The sequence below is a fragment of the Rhinolophus ferrumequinum genome, chromosome 10 (genome assembly GCF_004115265.2).
Source record: "Rhinolophus ferrumequinum isolate MPI-CBG mRhiFer1 chromosome 10, mRhiFer1_v1.p, whole genome shotgun sequence".
Lineage (NCBI taxonomy): Eukaryota > Metazoa > Chordata > Mammalia > Chiroptera > Rhinolophidae > Rhinolophus > Rhinolophus ferrumequinum.
The window spans coordinates 74,839,214-74,857,034 of record NC_046293.1 but is presented as its reverse complement, the minus strand read 5'-3'; the positions used below and the strand labels follow the sequence as shown (position 1 = coordinate 74,857,034).

At 34.8% G+C, this 17,821-nt stretch overlaps 1 protein-coding gene across 29 annotated transcripts in view; it reads left to right on the top strand.

Moving 5' to 3' along the window:
* The window catches only part of PPFIA2 (PTPRF interacting protein alpha 2), a 458,316-nt gene that overhangs the window by 252,538 nt on the left and 187,957 nt on the right, over nucleotides 1-17,821 (top strand). For all 29 annotated transcript variants that reach the window (XM_033117052.1, XM_033117051.1, XM_033117061.1 and 26 more), the window contains 2 exons: nucleotides 199-300; nucleotides 13,875-14,039. In XM_033117052.1, coding sequence (XP_032972943.1) covers nucleotides 199-300; nucleotides 13,875-14,039 — 267 coding nt within the window. The remainder of the gene's footprint in view (nucleotides 1-198; nucleotides 301-13,874; nucleotides 14,040-17,821) is intronic.

Sequence of the window (17,821 nt, the reverse complement as noted above, 5' to 3'; positions counted from 1 at the left end):
TATGTATGTTAAATAGCATGGATTAGCATTTTCTGAACACTGGAATCAAGTTAATTTAATAACAGCAATGTATATATATATTAGTCAGTCAAATGAGTCATTTTTTTCCATTCAGAAGTTTATATTTTTAATTATTACTGCTGGAATACATTTTTTACATCTGGAATATGCCTTCAAATATTTGTATTCCCCTTTCAGGAATTTGCTGCACTGACAAAAGAATTAAATGCCTGTAGGGAACAACTTCTAGAAAAGGAAGAAGAAATTTCTGAACTTAAAGCTGAAAGAAACAATACAAGAGTAAGTATAAAACTGCCTCTGCTTGAAATTGATTCCATATATTGCTCAGCGCTTCATCTCTTATATATGCATAAAAAATACAAACATTTGAAAACTTCAGGAAGTCTTTAAGCAGACACCATGAATAGTCTGTTACTTAAAGTACGGGCGACTATACTACCAAACTGAAAACAGGAAGACAGGAAACCTAAATTATAGTCTCTGTTACTAAATCACCATGTTGACTTAGAAAATGTTTTTACTCCTTTTGGCCTCTGCTTTTCTCAACTTTAAAAGGAAGGGCTAGATTTCAATAGAGCATTTCAAACTTTCAAGCTGTTGTATTTCAGTAGTAGGGGACCGATACCTCAGAGGCTGGCAATGGAGGTTTGAAAGGAGAGCATACGTTTCAATTAGAAATATAAGAGCGTAAGGGAATGGTGTCCCATTGGTCCTCACTTCACCCCACCCCAGCCCAGCAAGATATTTATTTTAAAAAGAAAAAAAAATGTTAAAATGTAAAACCACTGGAACAGAACCATCCTTGTTAAAAGAGGCCTTTTCTATTTTAGAAGATTGTTGTGGAGACTTTCAGTTCTGATATTCTGAAACAGATGTTTGGTTTCAGACTCATGACATGTAACAGTAAAGTTCAGAATTTGATCAAAGATGCTGTATTTTCTAGTTCCAAAGAAAAAGTCACTAAATTTCATAAAATATATAAATCGCTATATTACCCGTAAATGAGACTAGTTTCTCTACTAAAAGAACATAGAAAAAATCCACTTTTGGGTGGATATAGATAAAATATGAAGTAGGTAAAAAATATTTTAAGTGTTAGAGCTCTGACAGATTAATGCTGAGAAAAGGTATCATTTAATAATGTATTCATTTCATGCTTGGTCTTAGAAAGTAATACAAAAATGGCAGCACCACAAACAGTGAGCTGTGCATCTAATGAGATGCCATTCCATGAACAATGGTTATATGATCAAATTTGATTTATCTTCGTATTCATCAGGATATTTTTTATGGTAAAGAGAGTTCACACAGTGTACCTACAAGGAATTGTTTTTCATTGAGACTGATGAACTGTCACATGGACTGCCACAAATAGTCATATTAAGAGCACTTTAGGTCACGTTATCAGATATCAGACTATTTTTTTATGTTTCTTTCTCCTTCTATGTATGTTTCCCACCCTTGATTTTTAAATTACACTGTTGTTTTGTTGTTGTTGTTGTTGTGTGTGTGTGTGTGTATTTATGTATGTAAATTTAAAGTTTATTTATGCCATGAGATTTATTCTGCCCTGTTTCACTATTTTAATGCTTTCGGCCACATTCCCCCATGTAGCCCAATGTAGCCAAATGTACAAGTAGAAGCAGGAAGCTGAAAATGGAGGGAGATACAAACCTCCAGATAGCTTCCATTTCTCATATTTAAAAAGAACAGAAGCTCTTTTATTAGCTGTGCCTGCATTTCTCTTTTCCACAACCTTTCTTTCTACAACTCTTTAACTCTTTTCTGCAGCCCTATGAGGGAGATGTTATGATTGTCCCCGTGTTACACATGAGACACCTGAGCTCAGAAAAGAGCAGGTAACTTGCCAGCAGTCACACAGCATATACTTAGCAGAGAAGGGGTTGCGAAGCTACGGCAGAATAACTCCAGAGCCTGTGCCCGTCACTGTAAGGCCATGGGCACAATTACTCAAGTCAGATCCATGGAAAAACCCCAAGGTTTACTACAGCTTAAAGGAGACATTGTCTAAGAGTAGACCTCTGCAGTATGGAGTATGTCATTTCCTCTTGCTTGTGACTAATGTCAGATATCTAGGAGAGTTGGGGACAGCATCCACACCGTTTTAATCATATTCACACCATATGAGGCCCAGAAGTACCCGTGGCTATTGCATATGCAAAGAGACCTTGAGTAATAAAGGAACTAAGGCAAGCTATACTTGAAATACCTATTCAGGAGTCAGTGAGCAAAATACAAATATTAAGTTCCATTCGGATAACAGAAATTGAAGTCATTGAATTTAAACATGAATAATAGTTATTATGAAAATGTGATATAAAGTTGGAAAACATTTTTCTTTTTTTTACTTTCATTTTAATTGTAAGTGACATGGAATATTATGTTAGTTTCAGGTGTACAACATAATGAGTAGACATTTATATAACTTATGAAGTGATCACCACAATAAGTCTAGTACCCATCTGACACCATACAGTTATTGCAGTATTATTGATTATATTCCCTATGCTCTACTTTATATCCCTGTGACTATTTTTATAACTTGTGGTTTGTACTTAATCCCCTTCTCCTTTTTCGTCCATCACACGTGCAAAACATTTTTCTACCTTCCTTCAAAGCAGTGATGTGGAGGACTTTTGTTGTTGTTTATGTCAACGGAAGACAGATTTATGAAACCTTCCTTGTGCAAACTATTGATTATGTGAGAACTTCCTAAATTACATAACCATCTCTCACCTCCCCCACCACCCAAACAATATCCAGGGCTTAAAATCAGACATATCTTCTCTCTTTCCTCAAAATACCCTATTAAATGTTGCTAAGTATAACAGTTTTTATCGATTTTACACAATAGTTTCTCCTTCTAAATGTTGTTTCTCTTTTTGTTATAAACATTTACTTATTGGTTATGGAGAGAAAGCAACAAGCTAATAGTTCCTTCTCACACCTGAAGAAAATTTGATTGGTGTTAGATTGCGAGAGATTTTAAAATAGAATGGCATGTTTTAATTTCCAGGGTTCTCATAAACTTGGGACTGTCTCTTTGCATGTTGAGTAGTTAACATATGCTCATAGGTTTATATAAATAATACAAAAAAGACAGTCCACAAAGAGAACTCAAGTGAGTAGGGTTATTTGTGTAAATTTTGAGTGTCATCATAAACAATAGGTCAGAAAGTGCCCTTCTGTACCATATTTGAATGAATTATACCTTCTTGCAAATAGAAAATAGAAGTTTCAACTGGAGTTGAAAGAATGAAATTTATCTAATATATCAAAAAATAATGACGATAAAAATATAAGAGCCAAAAATAATCAAGTTTTTCTAAATCCTTCACATGTTTCACTCACTTTATCCTTATGGCAATTCCATTATCCCCATTTAACTGATGGGAAAACTAACACAGTAACTTGTCCCAGGCCACATGATTTAGAAGTGACATGCCCAGGGAATCCACTTCTCAGCTTAACTACAGGCTATGTATTTAAGAAATCATACTCCTGTGTCATTCACAAATCAGATATGATATAAGGAATTGTGTTTTTAGGGAAGAGCAGAGTTTGTTCAGTTTTTTGTAATTCACTCCTAATCTGTACAGTAATTTCTTTTGCATCATTTGTGTAATTGTGTGGAAAGTAATGTACTAGGTATTGTGATGTCAGAGCTATAAGTTGTGGCCATTTATCACTTTGTCAGTACAGAAACACTTTTCATTGGTGAGTGAAAGCAATCAAAATAATCACTGTAGGTGCTCTTAAATCCAGCTGCCTCAATAATTAAGTTGAGAAATCCAAATAAAATCACCCTAACATATTCTTGATTGTGCAAAAATTGAAATTTCAAAAACTATAGTGGATATTTACAGAAACATTTAAACAAGCTTTGTTGTTTAATACTTCCACATTAATAAAATACAGAAAAAGTGATTAAACAAAACTTGTCATTCCTAAAATTTCTCTGACCTTACTTAGACAAATTATACTTATAGAAAATAACTTATTCCTGTTGTTATTTCAACATACTCAAATTTACTACTAAGACTTACCATGTTTTTTTTGTTTGTGTTTTTTTTTTTTTTCAGCATTACCTGAATTAATGTAAGGGTAAAAGAAAACCGGAAAGGTTATCATAGCTACTATCTCTTAATATCAGAGTAAACAATTTTTGTTGCTTTGGAACTGTTTCAACTGTTCTTATGGTTGAACATCTCAAAGGATGGTTATTGACAGTATTTTAGAATGTAAACTATTGCATGACTTCGAAAAACAAGTTATGATTTCAAGAGCCAATCTTAATGGCAGTTAGAAATAATAAAACTGTAATTTCACCTCACTGGTCATAAACTAAAAGAATTAATTGTCCTTAATTCAAATCAAAGACATAATTTGAAACATTTCTTACCATGTCCTTTTATTGTGAGCTAAAGGAATTATGTTAAGTGTTCCAATACAATCAGATACCTGGCATTACTAAAGAAAAACTTCCTATTCTTGACAAACATGTCTATACACATTAATAAACTCCCCCAAACATACTTCCTCAATGAGTAGAAAATACAGTCCAATTGAGGAAAAGCAAGACCCTAGCAGTTGAAAGCAGGTGAAGGTACATGTGTATGCATACATGGGTGCATGTATACATATTTAAGGACATGTTATGATGGAATATAATGAATACAAGAAAGAATAAGATAGGACATGTGCCCTCCCAATAGCTGTTTCAATATAGGACTCAGAAATGTACATAAGAAACAAGGCTATTGTAAACAGTATTGGAGAGTAAAGGATATTGTGAGGACTGAGCACAAAAGCAACTAGTTTGAAGGTTTTCATTTTCTGTTGTTAGCGTTGTGTTACGTGATCACACCACATCAGCAGAATTAGTCTACGGGGAAGAATGTGTTTCCACTTGAATACCATTGTGATTGAAAATAATTATGTAAAAGGTTATGTTGAATTCAGATCTAATAGGAAGATATATAATTTTAGAAAGTTCAAAAGTTCCCAATGATGCAATATGTGTATATGCATCTATGATATGCATATAGATGTATATATAGGCTGTGTTCGTTTAAAGTGAATTCCAACAGAGTATTAATGGACATTTATATGATTCCCGCAATTTTTTTGAGTATACCAAAGAGAGCGCCTCTGCAAGCTTTATTAAATATTAGGTGAAAGTGTGGCTCCCAGCAAAAGTGTACAATTGGATTGTTAGTGGTAGCTTAGATGAATTCTTCTTTATTTTTAATTTATTTTAATTTGTAAGCTTAAAAGCCATAGATACGTGCTAGAGTAAAACATTCTGGGCCATGTTTTCTAAGCTAGATAATTTGCATTTATCATTAGTTCAAATCAAGTAGTAAGCATGTATTATATAGAATATTTTCCTGGGTATCGAAGAGTATTCATGATTAGTTAAACTGTTAAGCATTTAAGGAGTCTGGTTTCTATTAATAAACACATATTATATAGATGAGAGCTCCTAATGGCACAAAGCAGTATAGCTCAGCTGTTTTAACCAAGATATTAATTAAGGTAGATAAGAAATCTCTAAACTAAGCTTCCAGGCACAATTTCTAGGACCACATTTCTTGGACTTGTAAGTTTTTCTCACATGCCCAGCCCCCGAAACACACAGTAGGCTCTGCTACTGCCTGTGCCAGCCAAATGGACGCTCCCTGCCCGGCATGTTTCCTTATCTGACTCCCTCAGAATCTGTCCTGTGTGTGTGTGTGTGTGTGTGTGTGTGTGTGTGTGTGTGTGTGTGTGTGTGGCTCTGGTTGGCTGACTCTTAAGTCACATACCTGCCACCTAGTGGTAAACATGCCTGAGAAAAGTTTTTGACACTATATTATTGGAAAGATAGCATTCAGAATATGGGGAGATATTAAATATGGATGGTATGTTCAAAACATTTGGGACAACCACAAATGTCAAGTCTGCATTACAGTCCAACTGTTGTCATACCCCTTTCCATATTAAAACTCCAAACAACAGTAATACTGCCAATATGTATCTACCCAACAATACAACTATACTTCTTAGACAAAAATAAAATCACCGATTCTTAAAAAAATAAGGTCCACAATCACTAGTTACTGCATCGTGCTACCTGTCTAGGATTCTCATTAAATCGTAATCCTAGCTTAACATTCTGTACCTTATGGACTACTTTAAATGTTCATCAGAACCAATATACCCAATATAAAAGAATAAAAGGGTAAAAACGTAACAAGAAAGAAGGGAAGATAATTTAATATATATTATGTGTATCATACAAAAACAAAAAATAATCCTCTTTTCTCCAACAGGTCACAAAGTCCTGTTGACAATTATAAATTTCAATTCTAAATCTTGATTCCTGGACCTATGTAGATGGACCTATATGTATTCTAAGAAAGAAACTATGAAGCTTCTACTATCAGTATTTCTGAATATATGCTAATTCCTAGAGGTAGCATTCCCCAACCTAGCAATGTGTTATGGCCCAGCTTGAATTAAAATACCCTTCCTTGGGTCATTTAACCATTCTATAAGATCATTTGCTTCTGCATGATGTGAAACCAGCACTGGGATCATTTGTCAATTACATAACTCCTTTCATTATAAAAACATGACTGTAAGCAAAAATCTAGTAAGACCGTGTTGTTGATAGAAGCATAGCCGTTGGAGAAGGAAAATCCATATGCAGAAAAAGCTGCCTCCTCCCTGATGGAAGAGATTTGGTGTAGTCTGCTTGCTTCACGGTGAATAGCTGGTCTCTGGGTGTGCTTTGTCACGTCAGAGTTTCAAGGTTGATAGCTGCCACTAGTAACTTGGCCATTCAGCTATGGTGGTAACCATATCAACCTTAGTGATGAAAAGCCCTCTTCATCAGGTTAACTCCTATCCCTGAAGCCATGGTCACTTTTTTATACCCATTGAGCAAATGCTGTGGCGGCCAGAGAAATAGGCTAGTAACCACAAGGTGAGTCATTTTTTCTACCAGATTTTGAAAGACTCTACAATAGTGGGTACCAAAGAGCTAGTCCTAGCTCAGAGCTAGTATCAAGAAATTTTGGTGTTCTCTTTTCCTCAGTATTATTACCTGCTAAATGGTTTCAGGTCCTTTTAGGGAATATTTTCTGATTATCTATTGCTTCATAACAAACCACCCCAAAATTTAATAACACAACATTTTATTACACTTGCTGATTTTATGGGTCAGGGCACAGCCGTGATGACCCTTCTCGCTTCCATAATGTTTGGACTCTCAGCTGGGATGACGTGATGGCTAGCGACAATGATGTGCTGGTATAATACATTATTTTTTAATCAAGAAAAAAAAAGCACTGATCTATAGTATGTGCCAACTTGCATGATGTAAATGCCCTTCCTCCCCACACTGTAGCTGACTTGAAGCTACCAACATGATGTCACTGAATGCCGAGTTGGGAGAAGATGCACGGTAGTAAACCGTTACGTATCTACTGTTCAGGTACAAGAGAAGTAAACAACCCACGGAGCCTAGGTTATTGTGAAATGTAGTAAAATACTTAGGATGTGGACCTCCATGTGTCCTCTCTCAGACACAGTAGTCTCAGAGTAGTAAGACTTTTATACAGTGGCCCAGGGGTCTGAAAGCAAGTAAGCTAGCTAGAAACGTCATTGCCTTTTAGGACCTAGGCTCCAAACTCGCAAAATGTAACTTCCACCCATGGTGTTGGTCAAAATACTCACAGGCCCACCCAGAGTCAAGGGCAGGGAACATAGATCCCGCCTCTTAATGGCAGGAGTGTCAAAGAAATATTGGGCTATCTTTTTCAAAATCATCACAGATGGGTAGAGTTAGCAGCTGCGGGGACAGAGTCCCAGGGAGCAGTTTCCAGGCTCTCGGCCTCACATGGAAAAGTGCTGGCTCTGGTAGTAGATGGCCGTCGGCTGTGACTAGTTACAGCCATCAGCTGTAACCGATTAGCCATTAGCCACTAATATGACTGCCATGGCTGCGTTGGTTGGTTGGCAGAGAAGTGGATGGCAGATTGCAGCTCCTGCTCCCTGTGTCTCCAACCCAGCCACCAGCGAGAATATAGTAGTAGGAACCCCCTATCCATGGCTCTGTGGGTGTTCCTTTTTGGCCTCACCATATGCTGCGTTCCGGTACCAGGAGCGGGAGCTGAGTCCCTGCATGACAGCAGCTACTAACAATTACTTGTGGTGGCTGATATATATGATATCATATATGATATGATATGATTTAAATCAGCTACCTGTGGTGTTAGCAAAGGGTTTTTTCCTCAATCATATCCAGTGTTACATTCATTAAAAAAAAAATCTCCAACTTTAAAGTGACACAGGTGTAAGATTTGGAGAAGGACAAGACACTTTATCAGGTGACTCAAGTCAGGATTCAGTCCTCCAGACAGAGTTTTTCATATTACTATTATTAATACAGCCTGGTTCTTTCTGCCCTGTTTGGGATTCTGTGATCATTTACCATTACCAGAGGTCCCAATGGCTCAAACTATTCTTCCTGTTACAGTTACCACACTCATGTTATCTCAGGTGTTTACTTAGCCTCTGCTACTGCAGGATTCTGTCATCCACAGGAAAAGCATGGAGTTCGTTTAGTACCAGCATCTCCCTTTTCATCCCTTGTCTATAACGAACTGACATTATGGGGATTTTGTAGGTTCAGAGCTCTCTTCCTACTAATACATTTCTCCGGGGCTGAGCAATGACAGTGTCACACTTTCATCTAAAAGAAATGGTTACAGGTAGGCAAATTCTCCAGTTTTAACTCCATTAATCTTCAGTTTTCGTCTTCTACCTTATGCCCAAGGAATTTCTGGATGCTTGCCTTCACTTATTCTAAAAATGGTCTTATTTCAGACCACTGAGTTTCTATTTTAGTTAGCCAACAAAAAACAGTTGCAACCACTCCCAGCTGCTTAATATCAAAGTTAAATCCAGATTCTCTGATACAGTCACATTGATTAATTTACCCAGCTCAAATTTTTTTGTTTTTTTTTCCTTCCTCTTCCAGTACTATTTAGCATCTGTTTCTACATATATTCCCAGATTTCTGAGATTATAAATTAGCAAAATCATACAAGTCTTTTGATTGGAAGCCTTCCTTCTTAGGTTAGACTCTGTAATATATCCCTTGGTGTTCTAGTTCAGTCTGTAGGCAAGGAGGGGCGTTTAGAGTGGGACTTGGAGAACAGAAGTTTTATTTTCTAAGATAAACGCTTTAAGTGACGGTCATCAAGACAAACAGCATAGAACTTATCAGAGAAGGATGGGGACCTTGGGATTTCGAGAATAAGATTAATTCAGACTCATGTGAATCTTTCCAAATGTTCTTTTTCTAGTTCTTGTAATACCTTTTATTTTTAGAGTGGTTCCACAATTTCCACACAGGGCACCTGGTAAGGCTGTGATTTGTCATACATTGTATTTCAGTGACCTCTCCTAGATCAGGCTCTTTATCTTCTTTCTGTGATGTCTTGGAACCTCAATAAGGGGCTATTATGGGCAGCTATAGAAACTCCTGGGTTCTCTGAGCCTTGACCTAAAAAACTTAAAACCTTAAACTTTCATTTTCTTTCTTTAATTCTTTAGTGCTATTCAAGGCATCCAGCTTACCTCATTGTCCTTACATTCTTGGTGACATTCAAAATGGTCTGTTGTAACTATGACTCAGTCCATCAAAGCCTTACTGTCAGAGGCACCTCATTTTAGAAGAACTCAGGTGATCATTTAAATTACTATTTTACTTCCATGTACAAAGGAAGATAATATCTCTTCTTTTGATGTTAATCGAATCATTACTTTGACAAACCTACCTAGATCAAATACCCAGATTCCCATGTGTCTGAGGAGTTGTTACTTACAAACATACTGTTAAAGAGTACTATTTTAATCAGGGTTCATTTATTCATTCAACAAAAATGTATGCACATCAATTATGTGCCTATCTTCTAGACACTGACAATATAACAATGAACACAAAAGAATTAAAAAAAAAACTTCTTTCATCATAGACCTTAAATCATTGTTTTTCTTGACAGAGAGACAGTAAACAAGATAACTATATAAAATAAATGGTACACTAGATATGGACAAATGCTAAGGAGGAAAAATAAAGCTGGGAAGAGGATATTTAGTGCAAGAGGTCACCAGGGAAAGTCATGTAGAAAGATGGATTTGAGTAAAAACATGGCAGAGAGGTGAAATGGGGTGGACAGTGGGCATCTGAAAGAAAACGTTTTAGGCAGAGAAAACAGCCAACACAAAGTACCTGATAAGAGAGCATGGATGTCTGATGTGTTTCATGAAATAAAACGAAGCAAAACTGAAAGGAACTCAATGCAGCTAGACTGGAATGAGCAAGAATTAGAGATGAGTTCAAACAATTTAGATCCGTTTTACACTTGCAAGGGCTTTGGCTATTACTTGAACCAAAGGAGACGACATTGAGGATTTGAGCAGAGGTATGTGACCTACTTACATTTTAACTTAAATGGTGTTTTGAGAACAGTCTGATGAACAGGAATGATGAAAGCAGGAGGACCAGTTAAGAAGCTATTCATAATAATTCAGGGGGGCGATTTTGACTCAGGTGGTAACAGTGGATGTAGGTGGAAAGTGGTCAGATTCTGGAATTTGCAGGAACATGAAAAGGAGTGAATTTAAAGACCGAGCTATAAATTTTAATATGAGGAAGGAGTGAGTGTGGTGAGAAGCAGTAACGAATTCCTATGATAAAGAGATTGAGAGTGCAAGTATTGTTAGAGTTTGAGTATTTAAATAAGTGAATTAAAATGTAATGACTTGTGAGTTATATAATAAAGGCTGAAATTATGGGAGAGTTGCACTTATTGGTAACAGTAGAATCTACAGTGAAACCATGAATGTGAGTTACGGAAGTTGAGACCATTGGAAATTTAGAGACCAATATGCTGGGGAAATCATCTAAATGAATAATAACAATCACCAGTTATTATGACTTAAGTAGTGCTAGGAAAAGTGACAATTATTTACTTGCTGACATATTTAAGGAACAATGGAGAGGGTGACCCAAGTCATGGCAGATGACTATTACAAGGAAAGGTAGCAGTAGGTACAACTAGTTACTTTAGTGTCACAGCATGTGTAATTGCAGATAACAGAATTCACCTTCTAGTTGAAGCAGACAGTGGTTTTTAATTGATATTAAGAAATTCTTAATAAAAACAATCTGTAACCTGAACTTTCAGGATCAAATTTCAGAACTTCATGGCAAAGTTGATAAGGGGATTGTTTCTCCTTTTCAGTATAAAATCATGATTCCTTTGTCACCTCCCACTGAAAAAAACAGATGCCTTAACCAACTTATTATACAGCTTATAACTTACTCAGACAGCTTGTTTCTTGCACGGGTGTATAATTAGTAGAAACTTTGTGGCACTGAACACTGAGACTTGAAGTTTTTTGTGTTCTATGTTGGGAAGGTGGGATTAGCGATATGAAGAACTTGCCAGACGTAAACAGTGAGATCAAAAGATTTAGGAAGTCTCTAACAGATTTCTTTTATAACTTCAGTATAATACTCATATTGTGTTTCTTTCCTAGAGAATGAGGATATATCTTATACATTTCTGTATCCTACACAGTGTCATGTGATACTAATGTTCAAATAGTTATTAAATTACTGTATAAATTAACACATCTTTAATTCACAGTTAGAGAAACCAGTTTTCATTTATATATACTTATTTCTATATTAGTGTATCATCTATCTAACACATGCATGTGTATACAATTTTGAATAGCTTAAGCTTTTAGGAAATGATACCAATTAGCCATAGCTGCAGATTTAGCTTTGATATAGACCAGTATGTACACTGGAAAATTTATCCCATTTATCATTGTTTCTATTCCATTCAACAAGTATTTATCAGAATATAAATATGTCAGAAACAAAGCCAATACCCGAATACAGAGATCAAGAATATCAAGACAGACATGGTTCCCACCCTCATGGAGTTTATATTTCAAAGAAGAAACAATAAAATTTAGTGAAACTATTCCTTAAGAAATTACACATCGTGAGATGTTATGAGAAATGAAGCAAGAGATTTCAATAGAGAATTACGGAGGCTGGAAACAGAAAAGACCTACTTTACATAGAGTAGAGAGCAAATGTTTCATTAAGCGGGTGATACTTAAACTGAGATTAAAGAATGAGAAAGAGCTGTCCAAATGAGGTGCCAAAGAGTACTACAGTCAGAGGGTACAGCATATGCAAAGGCTTGGCATGTTGAGAAACCGAAAGTAGACTGGTGTGGTTAGAGCATACTTTGCCAGAAAAAGACTAACTCTAGATGATGCCCGAGAAATAGACAGGCTTAAGTTCATACACTGTCACATAACCTATGTGAAACAGTATGCGTTTAACCAATACATGCATGTATCTAGAGAATTCAAGAGTACAATACCGTGAATATAATCAGAGGTTGATAAATAAAAGGAAAATTCCTTGAAGTATTAATAATTGTGTCATCTTCACATTGAATTTCTATTACTATTATTTTGATCCTTAAATAGGAGTCTTACCTACTCATCTATATGCATTTACAATCTCAGATATTTGTGCTCTTTTGTACCAATGGCATGGCGAAGTTTTCTGACACTTTGAACTGTAATTAGGAACAGTAACTTATTAAGCACTAAGAAATGTGATACTAATACACAACACTGAATCTAATAGGGGCATCATGAAAACCAAAAATGTTCATTACATTGTAAGCTTTAGGAAAAAATCCTGAAACAAAGAAAATTGTTTTCTGTACTTCTTTCAACCCCAGTATCTATCTGCTTTTTCCTCTTTTGTTTGAGTAACTTATGCTTCATTTTGCTTAGACACCATTTGTTAGCCTATGCTTTCATCATCTTCTGAAAATCTCTTCTACAAAACTTTCTGGCCATGTGTTGCTCTTCACTAGAAAAATTTTAATAACTGATAACTCAGCTGTTTTATTTTATTTTATTTTCATGTATTTTTGTTTTTAGTGCCACAACTCCATTATTAAATAAAACAAAAGTGAAACCCCAACTTATAAAACATTTAAAAGCAGATTTCTCTGGGAAAAGTCAGAGCACAGAGTCTGGAACAGACTGAAACACAGTCCACTGGAAGTCCTTCTATCTACCCTTGACCTCTATCAAGGCTCGAGAGTATTTAGTGTAAAAATAATGTCTTTTTCACATCTTTTCCCAAAATGACTATTACAAATCTGTTACTATATTCCAGTTGGTTCTGTGTATTTTTCTATTATATAATCTAAGAAATAATAGTGCGTAAAATCATTAGTGATTATCATTATAATTACTATAGTAACGTGATCATCACTATAATCACATTTCAAGCAACATGACGATTATATTCATTTCCTTCCATTCAAAAATTTTAAATGCACAGATGTAAATGAATTTCACTTTAACTTTCAACACTAATTCTCTTAACAAGTTCATCATGCATTGTGCAATGTTCTTTAATAATTATCATATTGGATCACACACAATTATGTTGTGTTACACTTCTATTGAATCCACACTGAAATTATTCAGTTTTGAAATTATTCAGTTTTCTAAAAAGAATGCATAAAATTTACATTATATTTTCAAATTCAGTCACTTGTTATTTGATAGAAATACAATTTACTTTGAATGTATTTTATGAACCTGGTTTCCACTTAGGTTTGAACTTTTTTGCTGCTACCTATACTATATAATCTGGGATTATCATGAGATACTATTAGTGAGCTGTATCTGTAAGATAATTATGTTTCTGTTAAACCTGATAGCTGTTACTGGAGCATTTGGAGTGCCTTGTGTCACGACATGAACGGTCACTGAGAATGACGGTCGTGAAACGGCAAGCCCAGTCCCCCTCAGGAGTTTCCAGCGAAGTTGAAGTTCTCAAGGCGCTGAAATCTTTGTTTGAGCACCACAAAGCCTTGGATGAAAAGGTACCGTATGATAAAAGGATTCCTACAATTTTACATGTCAGTTATACCTCAGAAAGCTGAAATGAAAGAAAAACCTTACTGAAAAGTTATAGCATTGACAAGAGTTCAGCTTAATTAGTTTTGTCCTCAGCCATGTGCTCCTGTCTCCATCCTTGATGCACCTGACTCCTGAAGTCAGCTCCAAGGAGAGCACTTGAGCTATAGCAAATCATTTGTTTAAAAAAGGCAACTGGATTATTGTGTGTATATAGGTAGTATTCATAACTATGTTGTTATTAATATCATTGACACTGTGGCTTATCAACTTAGACTTCTATTATGGTGCATTATGGTCCTAGTCCATATGGCCATTTGAAATTTACTATTGTCATTCAGCGTCTCTCTCTCTCTCTCTCTCTCTCTCTCTCTCTCTGTCTCTCACTCTCTCACTCTCTCATTTTGTCTCACTGCATTTCTCTCTGAAATGCATTTATATACATACCAACATTGGAAACTACTAATTGGCAGTTAAACATATCTTGAGATGAAAATTGAATGGACTTTAGCTTCAAAGGTTTATATTAGAAGCAAACCATTTTTTTAAGTCTCTACTATCTTAGTTCTGAATATATATTTTTAGTAAATCCCACTTCAGGTTTTTTTAAATGTAGCTGTAAGCATCTTTTAGCTGTTACTCAAATAAATTCCACTGACATAAATAAGCCAAAATGATGATAATATCCTTTGGAGATTAGTAAGGCTTATGACATGATTTCAATTTTGTTGAAATTTCAAAGAATGAAGCTTTTAAAATGAATAAAGCATTAGATTTTGTAGAGTGGGAATTGGGGCACTTTATTGTAAAGTAGTTGACAATTTCTGAGCATTAAAATCCAAACTAGGGATTATTTCCCAGTTATATTTAGGTTTTGACATGCAGACCCTTTTGCTCTATTTAATATTTATATACATGTATATTTTTATCATTGGTCTTTCAGATGTTCTTTGAGCAGGGGATTACGTGGAATATGTACATAATGATAACTATAATTATGTCTTCTAGATTATTAAGAAGAAATTGTATTTTATTTTTCATTTTAGCTCTGAGAGGTGACTAGTTTATAAATAATTGAAAAGCCAGAAATTAAAATTATTTGAAGATCCCTGATAAACATAATATCAACTAATATTGTTTATCAAATCATTTAATATATTTAATGTCAAGATTCAAATTATATTCCTTTTCTTATTATAAAAGTACATTGTTAAGAATTTGCAGGACTTTATAGAATATCTATTATGTGTCAGAATCCTTGGCAGATGTTTGTCACACAAAGATAGATAATGCATTCGTCTTACAATTGAGGAGTTTATAATTAGTGCTGGAAATTCACATGTCAGTAACAGGCCTTGCTAAGAGGAGATGTGTACAATGCGAAATGGAGTCACAGAAAGAGTTGTGACTTAATCTGCTTGAGAAAGTGACAAGAAAGTTGAGAACGTCTTCACAGAATAGGTGACAAGTGATGTGGGTATTAAAAAATCTCAGGGGGTTTTAAGAGAAATAAACATACTCTAAATAGTGTGATCAATATGTAAAATAACTCAGAGTTATAAGGAAAGCATAGCCTGTTGAGAAAAAATGTAACACGACTTGAATGAAGGTAGTTGAGGATGTGTGGTTTTGGATACTGCCTAGAAGAACTCCACACCATTTAAAAGATGGCTACTTTTATAAAGGAATGAATAGAAAGCAATCAGCAGCATTTAAGACAAATAACCTAGTGAGTGTTAGTACATTTAAGAAGAAAATGGTTGTTGTACAGCTTAGAATCTAGAAATAATTGAGTCAGTTCAGCAAACTTAGCATAATTAAATGACATATTTTATACTGTGGCCCCACGAGCTATAACACTATTTAGTAACTCACGAGAAGGGCCTTGGACATTGGTGAGTTCAGGGAAAACTGAACTGCTTATCAACTAAGTAATGCTGAACAGTCTAAAGAAAAAAATGTATGACTTAGGGCTCTGGAGTTGGACAGACCTGTATAAGTGGCTTCTCTAAGCACCTGTTTCCTCTTATATGAATGAGGAGAGAATAATAGTACCTACCTCATAGTTACCGTGGGGATTAGGTGTGATCTGCCATGATGTGGTTATCACTGTTGGTCCTCATGCTTGCTTGAAATAGTATTTCATTTAGTTATTAAGGGAGTAATATGTGTCTAAGCACCTTTATAAAATTTTGCTAACAAAGAATAGCTCACAACTTCTTATGGGGATAGGGAGGGATGGAGAGACAGACATATAGACAAGCAATTACAATATTCTAATTTAAGTGTTGTGGATATTACATTAAAATATAGATAGAATATCAAATGAAGATGCAACTATTTCTTGAGGGCAAAAAACTACCAACTTTATCGTACAGGTTTTAGAACACATGAAGAGCTAAATAAAGTATAAAAAACTGGTCAAAGCTATGGAAAATTACAATGACTGTCAGTTTTCATGATCAATGTCCTTATTTATACATCCACTGAGTTGCAGGGTAGAATTTTTTTTTTCACAATTAACTAAGGCCAACAGTAATTTTAAAATCACTCTCCAGTGTGTTCACCAATTCCATGGGCTGAAGGAAATGAGAAATACATGCTTTGCAATCACTCAGATATCATTGACTTTTTAAATATCTATATATATATATTTGATATGTATGGGAAATATAACAAAAATATTAAATATATATGCATTCCACATTTATTTCCATGATCTAATATCACAGTGCCAAAACTGGATTTGAACTTCTGGTCTACTGAAATTTCCTCACAATGTTTTCTGTTACAAGACTGATAATTCTAAAATGAAACCCTGCCATGACTCAATTTCATTTTGAAATGTATACTTCTCCCACTAGTCCCTTTTCATCCTGAAACACATTTGTCATTTTTAGCGACTTATTTTAATTGCCAGGGACAAAATTTGCATGGTCTTGAACCATCCTTTGAGAAAGAAAAAAAATGTTTCTCTTATTTTTATTACATTATGAAGAAAATAAATGTAACAGATGAAATCAGAAAGCAAATAGTCTAGGTATACATAAATAATTCTGGGGTTACACTACAGCTCTATAAATAAGCAATCAATATATCTTAAAGACTATGCAAAAATAAATTAAACATGGTTAAATAGTAAAAAAAAAAAAAAAAAAATAGAGCCAAGGCTGTCAACTGTATACTTACATTTAGGAAACAAAAGAACAACAAATCCAACAAGAAAAATAAAGGTAATTATGGCATTCTTCTGATGCTATCCTCAAAGAAGAGCAAAAAGCTAAGAGCCTTGTCAGAGAGACTTTTTGTTCCTATCAATAAAATTCCAGCTATGCACACAAGATAAAATGTTAGGATTCTTTATACCCTAGAAAAGTTACCCTTTTAGATCCTACCTCTTTTTTACTAAGTTTAGTGGAAATTATAATTATATATTAAAATATATGTTCACTATGCAAATACTGTGGGAAAATATTCCTATGGAAAAATCTGTGTTAATTCATAAGTACTCAGAAACTCACCATAAATTGCACTGAAGCTACAATTTTTTAGAACATTTTTTCTAATGAAAACGAAGCTGCTGTAGTTATTAATTTTAATTCAATCAAATTTATTTCTCTGAATTTTTTTATAGGTGTAATATTTTACATGATAAAATATTTATCTTTTTGGATAAATGTTATATGCAGCATATCTATAGCTATGAATGTAATAAATATAACAATTTTAGAAGTTCTAAGAAAGGAAG